General features: G+C 37.2%; 1 protein-coding gene across 2 annotated transcripts in view; it reads right to left on the bottom strand.

Moving 5' to 3' along the window:
* Positions 1 to 17436, bottom strand: part of LOC106080540 (dedicator of cytokinesis protein 1) — a 108449-nt gene that overhangs the window by 44002 nt on the left and 47011 nt on the right. For both annotated transcript variants that reach the window (XM_013241941.2, XM_013241942.2), the window contains exon 2: positions 15656 to 15767. In XM_013241941.2, the coding sequence (XP_013097395.2) occupies positions 15656 to 15767 (112 nt within the window). The remainder of the gene's footprint in view (positions 1 to 15655; positions 15768 to 17436) is intronic.

Genomic DNA, 17436 nt, shown 5'->3' with positions numbered 1-17436 from the left:
CAATGAGTAATTGCATTTCATGCTCGAATAGTTTGTGTTTTTTAACAAACGAATACCGCCATACGCGTATCGGTAAAGTGAAATATACACAAATAACGTGAGAGTATCTCTTACGTTACTGCCGACTCAATGCCTCAAGATTGAATAACAACAACAACTACTACTACTACTAATGTCTTGAGCATGCTACAGTGTGTTCTTATCAGACCTATATTGTCATTGTTATGACAAAGAGCTGGATGCTCTCTTTGAAATTAAAGAAGAAGAAGAAGAAAACATATCAAAGAAGAAAGGTTACCAATTTTATGTGAAACATTTCCAAAAGAGAAAAAAGGATGGAAGGGAAAGGCCCATGAACAATGATTTATGGGCCAGCAAAATGTTTAAAAGAGGTAAAATTTTTATTAATGTCTGAGATGGCGGGAAAATATGCTGCAATCTCAACCAACAATAAAGTGGAGAAGGCATGAGAAACATAATTTCCGTTTTATGGCATTGCAGTGCGAAGAGTAATCGATATTTGTGTTATTGTTTATGATGCAAAATTTTTACTAAAAAAAAACACCAAAATGGAAAAAATAATTCCTTTATATTTACTATAAAATAATATAAAAACAAAATTAAATTAAACGAAAGCAGAAGAAGGTCGACCCGGTAGACGAGTTGGCAGCGTGCTCAGATTACCAGTGCGGGTGTTGTGGGCGCGATTCCCGCTAAAGGCCTGGTCTGTCACTACTGTGGTCTTACTATGGATGTAGATAGTCTAAATTAGGATTCGCAGCGGAGCGGTGCGGACCTAATTTTGCCGGAGCGGAGGCGACATTTTTTGAACCCGGAGTGCAGCGGTTTACAATCTCAAAATCCGCTCCACTCCGGGTCCAAAAAATGTCACTGACGCTCCCGCAAAATTAGGTCCGCTCCGCTCCTAATCCCCGATTTAGACTATCTAAATCCAAAAATAAAAATCTTTTTAATACCCTTTAAATCATTCTGTTTGCATCGAAAATAAATTTCTCATCGAAATATAAATTTCCGACACAACAAGGTATATATATTCTTGATAGTCGTAAAATTCACAAACGATTTAATTATGTAGATCTGTCAGTCAGTCCGCCCGTCTTTGTGTCCGTGTATTGCAATCACGCTACAGTCTTCAAAAACTTAGATATTGAGCTGAAATTTGGCACAGAATCGTATTTCTTCTATATACAGGTTCTTCGATCGGTTCATTAAAGCCCCTCGACATACTTGCCAAATATTATCTAGATCGGACCATATTTAGTTATAGCTGCAATATAGACAGGGTCTTAAGGCCATAACATGCGCAATTGTAACCCGATTTCGCTAAAATTTGAAGCAGTAAGTTTTATTAGGTCGCCCGAAATCCAAAACGAACAGATTGGACTATATTTGGATACAGCTGCCAAATAGACCGATATGACGATTTTGGGTCTCAAACATATAAAAGCCTTATTTATTACCAGATTTCATTGCAAATCGGAACAATGAGTTCTGTTAGTATCCTTGACATTCATATCAAACACGGTCTCGTTCGGACTATATTTACGTATAATTGCCATATAGACTGATTTCCAGGTATAGGGTCTTAAGCCCATAGCAGGCGCATTCATAACCCGAATTCGCTGAAATTAGAAAAAATAACTTGAATCAGGCTTCTCGATCTACAGACCGAGTACGATCCACATACGACTTTAGATAGACATAACTGCCGGTCTTAAGCTCATAAAAAGCGCACTAAGTAATCGATTTTGCTAGAACAGTGAGTTGTGTTGTTGTTGTAGCAGTGTGTTGTACACCGAGGCGGCAGCCCTTGCCGATGAAGGATAACAATCAGCTGGTCAATCCGGTACGTACAACCGGCTGCCATGGCATTGACAGTGAGTTCTATTAGAACCCTCAATACATCTCACAGTTTAAAATTTCAGCGAAGTCAGGTAGTAAATACAGCCATATACAACGATCTTCTGATATAGGACTTTAAAACATAACAGGCGCATTTATTACCTGACTTCGCTGAATTTGAAACAGTGAGATGTAATGAGCCTCCCGATATCCAAATCGCATATAGTTCAGATCGGGCCCTATATGGATATATCATATGTCAAATAGACCGATTAGTGCCTTAATCCCATAACCGGCGCATTTGATACCAGTTTTCGCTGAAATTTTAAAATGGGATATCGGCATCTAAACCGAATATGATCCTAATCGGTCCATATTTGGATATAGCTATGGACATAGTGGATTTACAATAAAAAAAGGTTAATAAATTTATCCATGACGGTGGGTATCCAAAATACGACACGGGCGAACTGAATATGTTTTTGCTTGGTTTGGTTTACTAACTTGTTATTTTGGTGAAACTAAATAGGATCAGGCTAGGAATTGGTTCCGGTATATGATGTATAATATACCGGAGACGGATTCCAATCATACTTGGCATGTATTTTCTACCAAATTGAATAAGAATTTTGCCCTATAGAGGCTTGGGAAGAAAAATCGTAAGGTTGGAGTTTTATCAGGTTATAGACCGGTTCAGATCATGCTTAACAAGAATGTTGGAGGTAGGAGATATTATGCAAAGATTCATCCAAATCGTTGTTGCTGTTGTTATAATATCATTGTGTTGAACACTGGGGCGGCAGCCCTTGCCGATATAAAGGAATTCATCGGGTCAATCCGGTACGTACAAGCGGCTGCCATGGGATTACATTCAAATCGTATAAGAATTATGCCCACTAGGGGATCAAAAAGTACAATTGGGAGACGGGTATATATGGTAGCTATATTCGGTTATGGACCGATTGAGACTATACTTGACAAGAAGTTCGGAGGTCATAAAAGAAATCGGTTTACAAAATTTCAACCAAATCTGATGATATTTGCACACTCTAGAATCTCAAGAAGTCAATTCGGGATATCGGTTTATATGGGGGCTTAATAAAGATATAGCCCGATATAGACTGCGGTCGAGAATACATATAATCGGAAGTGAATATTGTTCGAAGTTGAAAACGTGAAAAATAAATAGTCAATTTAAATGTAAAGGAGAGCGAGCGGAGCAAAAAAAAATGGCCGGAGTGTAGCATGGAGTGAAGAGGAAAAATGACTGCCGCTCTGACCTAAACTTATCGATAATATATTTTTTGTCTGAATATCAATATCTGAATTTTTCCTATCGATGCTATCGGCAAATTTAAATAACTAAATGCATCTTTTATAGAGGGCGCAATTTTTAACCGATTGAACTACAATTTCCAAATGACTTTATTAAATTTGGTTTTATTCGGTCTGTGCATTGATATTGCTTCTATATAAATGGATCTCCTGATTTGTACTTCTCATTTTCGTTTGAAGTATAGGTGATGGGAAATTAACGACAGTAGGGGTGTTTTATTTACCCATTGAGCGGATTTTCTCGCTTAGTTTGTATGGAGAAAAATGCTATCGACGATTAGCTAAGCGGCTAATCTTATCGATGCTTACTATCGCCGTTTATTAAAAAATATGGTGTCATTATCGCCTGGGTTCGAATCCTGACGAGACCATCAGAAAAAATTCAGCAATAGTTTTCCCCCCCAAATGCTGGCAACATTTATGAGGTACTATGTCATCTAAAAACTTCTCTCTAAAAAGGTATCGCACTGGGGTAAGCCGTTCGGACTCGGCTATAAAAAGGAGGCCCCTTATTTTTGAGCTTAAACTAAAATCCGACTGCACTCATTGATATGTGGGAAGTTTGCTCCTGTTCCTAAGTGGAATGTTCATGGGGAAAATTTGCAATGTAAAAACTTCAGTCAATTTGTGCGACAAAACTAAAAGTGGAAGAACGCAACATATTTATCCAATGAATAAACGTTCTGAAATGGCAAAATTTAAACATTTATTTAAAATTAAAATGACCATTTGTTTTATTGATATTTGATTATTTCGGATGTGTGTCAGTGCTGCCAACATAAACTATCGAATCCGCTAAACTGGTAAATAAAACAACCTGATTATCGATATTAGAAATATCGAATGTTGCGATTACCGATAGTATGCCAGATCTATACCCAAAGCAAACAAAGGGCCAACAAAATGTATGGGTCATCGTAATTTATCAAGAGAGGTTAGATATTTTGATTTGAAACATCAGAAACTCTGTCCTCAATTTTATTGTATTGCAGTTTGACGTTTTATTCACAATGATGTGAAAAAAGACAACAGTAATGCACTTCTGTTTAATTTTCCCTAAAGTCTTGGAGTTACTATGTTGTGCTATCACTGATAACGGCAAAGATCTAACAGCAACAACAAAAACAGTAAACTGAGTATGAGCATGGTTTGTTTGTTTCGGATCAGACCAGACCGGAGCAAAAGGTTAAAAGCAATCACCATAACCCATCATAGTCGCCATCATCTTTGTAAGTTAAAGCACCACCACCACCGCCGCCGCAACAGCCATCACCACAATATGGCCACAGCCTTATAGCTTACTACTACCATGCCTTGTCCATTGTCCAAGCCCAGCTAGGGCCATGCCAGAGATAAAAGGGACATCACCATATGCACACATTAAGTTGATGAGAAAATGAAACAAATAGAAAAAAAATAAAACCAACCAACTCTAAAATGATAACACTTTGATACAACACTTGGACTGCACACACACCCTATGACCGTATGGTAGTTTTCCCACATGGACTATTTGAAACTTGGAAGCGTAAAAAAAAGATACCAAAGTGTTTTGTGCGTGTGTACTCGTAGTTGGTGTTTATCTAGCGATTCCATCCATGTCCATGATTGTTTGCATGGGACGATGAAGACCGACTCTTTCAAAAATTTAACAAAATGTCTTTTGAATGGTGTGTGTATGTCCCTTTTTATAAATGTTTACTTCCCTTTTATTGATATGGGTAGCGGCCAAAACCCATAATAGATTCAAATAGTTTTTGGTATATCACAACTGCTCCTCTCATCTAAGAGGTGCTATAACAAGTAAAAATGTGCAAAGTTCGGCCGTGCCGAATCTTGGGAACTCACCACCATGGATTGTGCTAAACATTTACTCAAATCCAATTAGTTAAAGGGCAAAGTTGTACTTTACGTACCAAATTTCAGTCAACATTTGACTTCAAGGGCCGTAGAAGCCTAATCGGTATATCGGTTTATACAGCATATATATCAGATTATTCACCGATTTGGAGTATAATTATCATGGATATTGGAAGACATAATAAAATACTGTGTAAAATTTCAGCCAAATCGGATAGCAATTGTGGCTTCCAAGGTCTCAAAATGTCAATCAGGAGATTTGCTTATATAAGAGCTATACCGAATTAATCGTTGGGATTCTTTATAGAACATTTCGTGTAAAATTTCAGCCAAATCGGAAAATAATTGTGACTTCCAGAGGCTCAAGATGTCAAATCGGGAGGTCGGTTTATATGGGGGCTCCATCAGGTAACAGACCGATTTTAATCGTAATTGGCACGTTTGTTGAGAATCGTAAAACAAAACACTCCGTGCAAGATTTCAGGGTCTCCAGATGCCAAATTGGGAGGAAGGCTTATATGGGAGGTATATCAGTTTATAGACCGATTTGAAGCGTAGTTGACATGGTTGTTGGGCTTCGTACTAAAACACTCTGTGCAAATTTTCAGCCCAATTGGATAACAACTGCGGCTTCTAGGGGCTTAAGAAGTCAAGTCGAAGGACCATTTTTATGGGGAGCTTCCTACATCAATGAAAAGTAACTGTGCAAATTAGCGAGCAGATATATTTATTCGTTCGAACGCTATCTTGGTTTCGACAGACAGACGTGCGAACATTGTTAGATCGACTCAGAATGTCAAGAATATGTAGACTTTATTAGGTCGCAAATCAATATTTCGAAGTGCTACAAACGGCATAACTAGATTTGTATAACCTCCATCCTATGATGGTAGGTATAACAAGGATTCAAAGTAGGCAAATGGAAATTTAAACATTCCATAAGGAACATTCCACAAGGAACAGGGTTAAACTTCTCACATATCAATGTGAGCTGTGGAATTCAAGTTTAAGCTCAATGATAAGAGGCCTCCTTTTTATAGCCGAGTCCAAAGGGCGTACCGCAGAGAGAGACCTCTTTGGGGAGAAGTTTTTATATAGTAAATTATCTCACAAATGTCACCAGGATTCGAACCCAGGCGTTCAGCTTCAAAGGCGGACCGCGCTACGGTGGCATCCAATTCAAAATTTAGGTCAAGAAAATAATTTTTTTCTAGAAAGCCAAGCCTGTAGGTCCTACGTTTTACGTGAACGAAGATCATCCCATAAGAGTTATGAAATGGAGATTATTTGCTAGCTACTACAATAGCTCGCAATCCTTCATTTCATGGGATTCGACCACCACCCCATAATTATCACCTATGACGGACCACCGACTTCATAGCCTATGAACGCCGCACGTATACCAATCAGAAGAAAGTTGATTAAAATACCAAGCATACCAGTCGCCCCTTCAACGAGAAAAAATGCTGAGACATCATTAACGCAACAACTGGTCGGATACCCCTAGTGTGACCCATATTCTCGAAGCAGGCAGGGAAACTCGCAGAAGAGCGTCATGTGATTCGCAGCTCCATACTAACGCCATTAGAATCGAGGAATTGAATCTCGAAATCAATATATTGGTCAACCAATTTGTGATCTACTGTCAACTTAACAGGGTCAAGTCACTCTCTGGCAGAAAGGGTGAAAGAACCTCAGTCACTTACTTTTGGCGATGGTGCAGTGGCACAGGGCACACCACAAGGGGGTATTTTATCGTCACACTTACTCATGACCACCATAAATAGCCTATTACGGATATCGATTGGGGAGGGAATTGAACCCATGTTATAATACTGCTAAAAGGTAGAGATCCAAAGAGGATCTTCGAGATGGCAGAGCTAGACCAAGGGGTCTCAATGTTAATCCAGAGAAGACTAAAATCTGCCTTTCACGAGGAAGTCGAAAGTAAGCCAATATGACGCCCCACGTTTCCTGAACAGAATGATTTCGAAACCCGACAAGTTCAAATACTTGGGAATGATCTTGGACAGGAAGCTGCACTGGAAATTTGGCATTTAGGAGCGTACTAAAGGAGAGGTCTTACAGCTGTTGGGCACTACGTAGACGGGCCTTAGGCTCAAAACGGGGACTGAATCCGGAGATAGTACACTAGCTATACAAGAGTATGATTGGACCAATATTTACTTACTTACGCGTTACAACAGGTTCAGATGTTCAACGCCCACTAGGAGACTATACTACATGAACGAGCCATAGGCATGAGGCTATGAGAATCATGGCAAGGAGAGAATTGATAGGGGATAGGAGCAGGTCATAACCTTGAGGTATAATTAAGGCGACGCACAGTGGGATGGCGCAAAAAAATTTTTCCATGCTATTAGGGACTACTTGGGGTAATAAAAATATATTATCAAGGTGGGAGTTTCAGCTTTGCGTTTTGAGAACTCGAAAGGTTATTCCAGTTTTTTTCGAAAAAATGCCAATATTGTACTTCTTATAGCTACTACTAGAGTTAACACAATTTTTACAAAATGCATTTAAAAGGCATATACAATAAGTCCTCTTTAGGGTACAATGAGCAAAATTGAATGTTAGGTCAAATTTCCTTTATAGAGACAAAACAATGAAATTGACTTTATCGCATTTTTTTTTTTAATTGTAACTCCAATAACTTCTGACTAAAGGATAGGATCTTAGCATATAAAGGGTGATTTTTATGCTATTCTCGTTTTGACAACACTGGTTTAAAAAGCTCACGCACGTTTCGTGTTTTGTTTCACTATAAAACATCTTGCAAATTATTGAATTTTATTATCAAAATGAGTGCTCTGTTAGCAAAGTTCATCGCGCGCTTCTTCTTTATCAGCGACGAAGCTCATTTTTAGCTCAATGGGTACCAAAATAAGCAGAATTGTCGATTTTGGAGTGAAGATCAGTCAGAAGCATTGCAAGAGCTACCAATTCGTCCAGAAAAAGTCGAAGTTGGGTGCGATTTATGGGCTGGTGGCATCATTGGACCGTACTTCTTCGAACTTCTGATCGTAACATGAGGACTATTGTGAGATGATATCCAAGATTTTTTTGATCAAAATGCAAGAGCTTAACTTGCATGACATGTGGTTTCAACAAGACGGTGCCACATTCCACACAGCATACGTAACAATGGATTTATTGATAGGTGAGTTCGGTGAATATTTTATTTCATGTTCGGGACTGATTAATTGGCCGCCTAGATCGTGCGATCTAACGCCTTTAGGTTATTTTGGTGGGGCTATGTTAAAGGACATGTGTATAAAGACAAGCCCACTTCAATTGACGCATGGGAAGACAACATTGGAGCATTTATTCGTGAGATACCGGCCAAAAAGTCGGAAAGATTATACCAAAAATTTGACTGAGCGGATGGACCATTTAAGGTGCAGTTACGGTCAACATTTGCATGAAATAATCTTCAATTAAATTTGTAGACCGTACTATCGATTCAAATAGTTTACTGAATTTTTCTAAATTTTGTTTTTTTTTTTTGAAAAACTTTCCTATAGCTCTTAAAAACTCACCCTTTATATAGTAAATTTTATCAGCATTTTAAATCAGTAAAAAAAATTTTAAGTCGGTTGAGAAATGCCTTCACAAGTATCAAAATAAGGGACCAACCAGCCTCTGCGGTAATATCAAAAAAAATATATATATGACCCAGGTGTCCAACCTTGAAGGCCCAGCAATTGGCCCCCGTGCTTTCTACTGGTTAATGCCTCAGCTATAACCATCGAAAATTTCGTGATGATATCTTTATCCGTTCAAAAATGCCTTATATCCACTTTCAATTTTATTTCATCCCAGTGCGCGACGATAAGAAAACTGTATGGAATGGATCGGTGACTGAGACGACAATTGAAGTCGAGGGCAAAACACTCTTGCCATCTGCACGGTCTTGTATTAACGGATGTGTCAAAGTTAGAGGACAGAGTGGGCCTTGGGGTCTACATTGGGCGCCCAGAGACTGAGATCTTTTTCTGAGTGACTGACCATACGACGGTCTTGTGGACGAAAAACTAAGAATAACGGAATGCGTGCGATGCTATAGTGTAAACGCTCTCTCCCTCTTTCTCTCTCTTTCCCCCTTTCTCACTCACACTTACCCCTCTCTCTCTCTACCCGTTTCTTTTTCTCCCATTCCCCCTATCTCTATCTTTCCCCGTCTCTCTATCTTTCCTGCTTTATATCTATCCCCCCTCTCTTCCACACCCCTCTCTCTTTCCCCCTTTCAGAAACTTCCCCTCTCTGTTTCTCTCTTCCCCCTCTCTCTCTCTTTCGCCCATCTCTCTCTCTTTCGAACTCCCTCTCTATCCCTCTCTTTCACCATCTCGCTCTCTCACTTACCGCCCATCTCTATCTCTCTCTGCAACCCCCCCCATCTATTTCTCCATATCTTTCACTAATCTCTCTAACTTCCCTGCTCTCTCTCTCTCTCTCTGTTTCCCTCTCTTACCCCCCCCCTCCCTCTCTCATACCCGCTCTCTTGCTCTCACTTACCCCCTATCTCTCTCATAACCCCTCTCTATCCCTCATGCCCCCTCTCTTCCTCCCACTTACCCTCTCTCTCTCTTTCATTCTCTCTTTCCCTCTCTCTCTCTCTCTCTTTCCGTATAAAATTCAAAATTTGTAACCAAACTAAATCCCAAAAAACTATCTCTCTCTTTCACCCTCTCTCTCACGCACCATCTATCTCTCTCTGCAACCTGCAAGTGCCCCCACCCCCTCTATCTCTCCCTATCTTTCCCTCCTCTCTCTAACTTCTCTCTCATACCCCCTCTCTTTCTCTCACTTACCCCCCCCCTCTCTCCTTTCATCCTCTCTTTCCCCCTCTGTCTTTCATTCTCTCTTTCCCTCTCTGTCTTTTCCCCTCTCTCTCTCTTTTTCCGTACAAAATTCTAAATTTGTAACCAACCTATCTCCCAAAAAAACTATCTCTTTCACCATCTCTCTCCCTCTGCAACCTACAAGTGCCCCCCGCCCTCTATTTTTCCCTATCTATCCCTCCTCTCTCTAACTACTCTCTCATACCTCCTCTCTTTTTCTCTCTTACCCCCCTCTCTCTCTCTTTCCGTACAAAATTTTAAATTTTTAGGCAACCTAAATCCCAAAAAACTATCAACTTAAATTTTTAAACATTGCTACCAAATTCTTTTGAATAAAACAGTTCTAACTCCTAATGGATTTTGCTATAATTATGAATAATTACTAAATTTTCTACGGTAGCCATAAATGATTTGAAATGTTTAACAATGTTCTTAAAAGATGTCTAACACTGGGGTTCTGGGTTAATTTGTTTGAAAGTGATGATGGAATAGTCTCACGACACAAATGTAAGGCCTACATATGGCTGGCTTTCACTGAAATTGACAAAAAAAAATGCCATAAACTAGTTCAGAAAGAGCAATTCATTAATTATAACAAGAGATTTTAATTCGATTTACCTTAAATCAAAAGAAAAATAAAACAAAAACGCCGAAATTGTTATGGCAGTAAATAATAATAATAAATCTTTTTGCATCCGTCTTGTTCTGCTTATGATTTAGGGAAAAAATAACTGTACACTTAAAGTACTCTCTTTTGACTACGAATAAAAAACAACACACTTAAGACTCTCGGAAGTATCTTTGCAAGACGACAAAACATCTACACTCTCATACAAACTCGTAGACATACAATACCAGCAGCACTGCCAGACGGACAAAGCGCAATCGAGACCCAAGATAAGAAAAATACACAAGGCAGTTAGTCTGTCCACATCAACTGTCCGAAAGAGTAGAATATTGTTGTTCAAATTTGTATGGCTGCGTGTGAATGTTTCTCAAAGAAATGAAGAGACATAAGCAACGTACATCAATGATAAGACGAGTAGTTGAGGTAGATTTACTTTGAGATTTACACTTGGATTAATGTGCTGTTTACAGTTTTTAGAAATTGTGGCATTTCAAAAACCCTTGGCAAGTCGAAAAAGAGGTCACACGAAAAATTTGATACTCTTCGTTAAAGGTAAATCCCTATTTTATTTTTGTTGTTTCTCTTTCAAAATATTTGCTTATCTCAATATATTTGGGACAAAAGACAAGCATTGTAATGCTTCCGGCAAAATTTTTTACACTGAGAAAAAAAAAGAAAAAACAACAATAACAAAAGTCAAAAATTAAAAATTTAGAATCAAAACTTTATGAATTAAAATTAATAAAAAAGGGCTGGTGTTGATTTTGATTTACTTTAACGCGTTTTTCGATTGAACATCAATTCCGTGGTTCAAAGTAGTAAGTAAGTCTGAAATTGAGAAATGTCTAATGAAATGGAGAAAAAAAAAACTTAAGGTGTGGTTTACATTCAACGTAAGCCCTTAAAATGGCACCACCATTTACACAAGTATGTAGGAGTAATGTCAGCTAAGTCAAATTTAATAAAGCCTCCACCATCTAAAACGTTTGACATATTCTTTCGACGATTTCCCTTTGACATGGATTTAGAAGTCAGATCAAATGTTGACCCAAATTTCATCCGATTCGTATAAGGATTTTTTTCTATGGATCTCACGAAGTAAAAATTTAAGATCGTTTAAAGTTATAGGTAGTTCAATGTAGTTTATATATTCCCTGTTACTAAAAGCTTATTAAAAATGTCTATTCGTTCAACTTCCAAAACTTTTGTAGTCTAGTTTTTTTTGCCATACGAAAATCGTAAAAATAAAAAATGTTTATTAGCTGCTGTACGAATGTATAACAATTTATGCAAGATCATTAATTTATTAATTAATCAATTAATACTACTTAATGTTAATTACTTCTGACAATCTGGAACAAACTCAAGCACCTCGAGATTTTTGCAATACGTCAATAGTTTAATGTCTAAATAGATAAGAAATAAATCTGCCAGCGATCGTATAACAAGCACATTACTAGTAATAAAAATAGAATAAATAATTAGTTATGTAAATAAATTTTACTCGAGCACTCAAAATTCAAGAGTCATTCCGCACATTAACCCATAAAGGCTTATGGCCCTCTTAGACGGCACATCATGATCGTTGATATGAAGTTTTACCAAGTGCGCACTAGTATATCTGTCAAACTAGAAATGACAACTACATGATATTTTTTTTATTGACAGCTCATAAAAGCATTGGCTTCTCATTTTATTAAAGAAAGTTATTCGTGAAGCCTTTAAAGCGTAATAGTGTAATTGCATTATATTTGGCTGGAAAATCACAACCGGCTATTGCTGGCGAACTCAAACATCTCAAAATGTTTAAAATATTTGTTTATCGTACCATAAATTGTTATAAGCAAAATGGTAGCGTTGGTGGTACAAGAAAAACTGCAACAACACCTGAAATGGTTCGGGGAGTGAAGGCTGGAATTAAACTAAATCCAGGGCGTAGTGGTAATCAAATGGCTTTAGATATGAAAATATTCCGTGACAATATATATTGAAAAACGAGCTCAAGGTAAAGCCCATCTTAAACCAAAGCAAAGAGCTTAAAAGAGCAAAGCATTTGCTGCATTATCATGAACGAATTTTCGAACAACGTATTCTTTGACGAAAAAATTGAGCAATTTATTAAAAACATTTGGGTATCTGCTTTAGAGTGGTGAGCAAGCAAATATTGCGGTCGTAGACCATGGACGTAGATACAAACAAGATTCAGCATCGTCACTTAAATCAAGAGTAACCCAAGAATGGTTAAAAACTTATGTTCCGCACTTCATTTCGTCCACACAGTAGCTGCCCAATTCACCAGATACTTTTCCATTTGGACCATTTTCGAGGACAAGGTAAGGACAAACAAAATATGCCAGTATGGATTCGCTGAAGAAAACTACTGTACGGGAATTAGCCAAAATACTGGCAGATAACACTCGTGCAGTCACCAACTCGTTTATTGACCGACTTAGACAAACGTCAAGGCAAAAGGTAACACTTCAAACCATAAAAAACAGGTTATAACGCACAAATGTTCTACTGCTTAAAATTAAAGTCTATAGACAACAAATTTCGATTCAAACTCCAATACAATATGATTTGAAAAGCCCCAGTGATGTTGCTACCCTTCTACTGCTGTCCCTCTCTATCAGAATACACAACACACTTTTTTCTATCGTTAACCCTATATGTTGTAGTATAGCAGTCATGTAGTCAAACGAATCAAATTACTCAACTCTCTCTCTCTCTTTCTCTCTCTCATTTTCTTTATCTCAGCTTTATTGCTATTTAGAGGAATAACGGATTTCTCACTGATTATTATACATTTCCACCAGGGCTGCCAAATTTTCCAATTTGTCGATATTTTGCCCAATTTTTAGTTGAAAAATAGCAAAGTACTAAAAATACTGAATTTTTTTTTTATTCACCACAGACGATAAACGTTATTAATTTTGGCACTCTCTTTCCAAGCTATCAAAATATCCATTTCCGTAGATTTAATCTTGATATTACTCGTATATTGACGGATCGCCCGATTAAATTTTTAAAACTCTTACGAGGAGTATTTTTTACTTGGCTAAAATTTGGTAAAGAGATTTGAATCAGACTCTACATAACTATGCGAAATACCTACAGACCAGATTTGTGCGTAGTTACAATAAAGACGACATTCGATGAGATTGCTCATTTAACGCGTTTTTTTTGGTCTGATTCGGATGATATTTGTAAAAGTGAACTCAATTACTTTTTTTTCTTTGCTGTAAATTTCATGGTTTAAGAAATGCTCCGAGTTTTTTACCCATCCCCATAGGAAGGCGGTATAGCGACATTCTCATTTCGTTTGTAACACCTCAAAATATTGAGTACGACCCATAAAGTATATACATTAGGGTGGGTCGATTTTTTTTTCTTTTTAATCGTATAGCAAAAACGTAAACTAAATAAAATAAAATCGTAATCCGCTCCTCTCGACTTAAAAATGTATATGCCCGACTTTGCCAAAAAGGGCCGCAGTCAATATTTTGAGGTGTTACAAATCCATGGTTTCTTGGGAGAATGTTCCTAGAATTTTATGTAGATTACGTTTTTGCTTTACGATTTTTAACTTTTTTTCATCCATACAAATAAAACCGCCCTAATATAAATATATTTTTGATCGTCTTGATTTTCAAAGTCGATCTAGTCACGTCTGTCTGTCCGTCTGTGAAAATCAAGATATCGGTCAAACGAATAAAACATTTTTATTGATTTAGGTATATTGGGGATAGCAAATTGGCCATATCGGTTCAGATTTGGATATTGCTCCCATATAAAATGGTTCTTAGACTTCATTTCGTGGACGTCTAGAAGCCGCAACTCTTACCCAATTTGGCTACAATTTTATGTGTGGTTTTTTTCATGAATTCTGGTCCAAATCGGTCTGTAACCTGATATAGCTCCCAAATAAACCGATCTCCCAATTTGAAATTCTGAACCCCTGGAAGCCGCAACTGTTATCCGTTTTGTCTGAAATGTTGCATGTGGTGTTCTGTTACCACTTCCATGAACCATGCCAAGTACAATCCAAATCGTTCTATTACCTGATATAGCTCCCATATAAACCCATCTCCCGATTAGTATTGTACGCCCCCAATAAGCTTCAAAATGTAGTTGATTTGGCAGAAATTTTGTACGTAAAGTACACAAATGCCCTTCAACTAAAACCCCGTTTACACTGCTCATTAAATCCAGATTTAAGGCTCTCGTCAGCTGATTTTATAAAGGGAAAACAGATGATCGAATCACTAAATTTGGATTTCAAAAGTAGTTTAAACGGGGTTTAAGTTCGATCCGTCCCGGTCGAACTTTGTTCGTATTTACAAGCTGGGAGCAAAGTTCATCTAGATAATTTAGTGTATTTGGGAATTATTAAACTCTCTCCTTCTCACTCTTACTATATCTCAGCTTCACTACCATAAATAGGCATTACGGATTTATAGTAAAGTTTTATGGCTATGACATTCCACTGTACGAGTATTGAAAATTTAATTAATGGGAGAAAAGTACCGAACACACACACTCTCTCTCTCTCTCTCTCTCACTTTCTCCCTTAATTTATTACAGCTTTACTGTCATCTAATGGATTTTTTGGTGATTTTGGAGACACAGTGATTTGACAATTAAGCAGACACACACACACACACTCATATCAAGAATATTAGGGAAAAAGTCCTTGAATAAAAAGTTCTTGGCTTGGAAGCGCACAAACTTTTGCGTTTGTCCGTTTTTTTGTTTTAACTATCTTTCATTTGATAAAACTGTTGCTCTTGTTTAAAGTCCAGCAAGCCGATAATTGATTCTAAAAATTTTTTGTGAGCCGTTGATGTGATGGTGACGGGAAAACTTACTCTACAGCACAGATAAAAATTATGAACACTATTTGGGTACCTTTCCACCAATTGCAATTTTTTTCTTTTAATTAAAAATCTTCATTAAATTAATTTAAAAAAAATATATTAAATTACGAAAAGTGCTCTTTTAAACAATAAAATTACTTAGAAATCAGTAACTAGAATTAAATGTCAATATTTCTTTATGCTTATAATAAAAACAGTCACTAAAAAGAGATCACTTTGTGTCAACTTACCGTTGTTTATAACCATAATACCAGTGGGTTGTTTCTTTCAATATGACCACAGAGTCACCTACATCCAAACTGAGGCGATGCGGTTTATCGTCTTGATCGAAATTGCATTTTGCTAGAAAAGAGAACAAAACACACAAAAATAATTATTACAAAATGTCTTAAAAACAAGCAGACAACAATCAATGTCTGAAAATAATTTATAATTATTACTTTGACTTCAAGCGCAAGCGAAGGTAGAACTAATTAAATAAATACTTTTTTGGGCTTTGGCTTAAGCAACCTAACGAGCTCTTAATCTCCGAGATGACTATTCGCAACTACTACTGGCGGTTTAGCACAATACCCCAAAAACACAAAAAACACAACGGCAAATCAAAACGAAAGAGTGGCATGGAAATTTATATGGAGGGGTGGTATTAAAAGTTTGGGAAAAACTCAAAGAGACAGTTAAAGCAAAAATTTATTGAAAACCTCGAAACGCGTTCCACAATGGTTATTGTGTTCTGTTTATTGGCTTTCCTTTTCCATTGCAAAAGAAATCTTTGTTCATTAAGCTCGTCTCGAAAGAGAAACAAACGAAAAAACTTTTAATTTGGTATAAAGAGAAAGTGTTATGGCGTTGGTAAAATACCTTTCATCAATTACTTACATTAAAAAAAATAAATTAATTGTGCCACACAAATATTTTTTTTTCGTTTATTTTTTATGTCATTTTCAAGGCGAGCTTAATGATCAAAGATTTTTTTTAATGGTAAAGAAAAGCCAGGGTATACTCACACCAACCACAGTGTGACGCATATTGATCTTTGACACAGACCGTTTCAAACACTTTCAGCTGTGAAGACTTCAAAGACCGTACATTGGTGATTTTTTATGGCATGAATTTCACCTTTTCATACTTTACACACCAACCTCGTTGCACTGTCATTTGTTTTGATTTTCATTGCTGTCATCCATCCGTCTAGGCAAAAATAAAAAATAAATAAAAAGTGTTTACATGGCAGAAAAAAAAAACAACTACGGTGACTAGTGCCACACAGCTATTAAATATAATTGGCAATCTTTTGTGGTCCATTGTTATGGCTTTGGAAAGGGGTACAAAACATAAAACCTAGCATCATATCAAACCCCTCTCTCTCTCACACACACACACATAGTCACAAGGTAAGTGGGGAATATCTCAGGTTGAGAACAACATTAAAAAAAGAGTGAACAGAAAAGGCATTTATTTTTTTATGATTTTCCATGCTTTTATGCCGGCAACTTACCCCTTCTTCTGCCTTTTGGCAAAGGTGTTAACTTAGTTTTCCTTTTACATTTCAAATGTGAATTAGTTTAGTTTTGAAATCGCCATAATGGTGATGATGACGTTGACAATAATGAATGCTAACTGCAAAACCGTTTGTAAGTGTGCGAATAGGAGCACAAGAACACAATAAATGTTGTTTTTGAAAAGCGCTCCCCTCATAATTGTCGGAAATTCTAATTTGTGCAAAGAGACGAGTGAATGTGTGTTTATTCGTTTGTGCAATAAAAAGAGGGGTGGGGGGGTTTTTGAGAGTAATAACCTAAGTTGAGGTAAGGTGAGTTAAACTAAGCTAAGTTGAATGACAACAGACAGAAAAGCCCTGGACCCACTCTAATGACTTGCTTTAAATGTTGTATTCAATAAACGTATGATAAATGATTGTACTACATTATATATGTATGTGTGTGTGCATGTATGTTCAGTCGCCACAATATAGACGAAAACACAAATGATCTTTTAACGGAAATCAAAT

This window comes from Stomoxys calcitrans, chromosome 2 (genome assembly GCF_963082655.1).
Source record: "Stomoxys calcitrans chromosome 2, idStoCalc2.1, whole genome shotgun sequence".
Taxonomy (NCBI): domain Eukaryota; kingdom Metazoa; phylum Arthropoda; class Insecta; order Diptera; family Muscidae; genus Stomoxys; species Stomoxys calcitrans.
The sequence above is the reverse complement of the archived record's forward strand: the minus strand, read 5'-3'. Positions and strand labels throughout refer to the sequence as shown.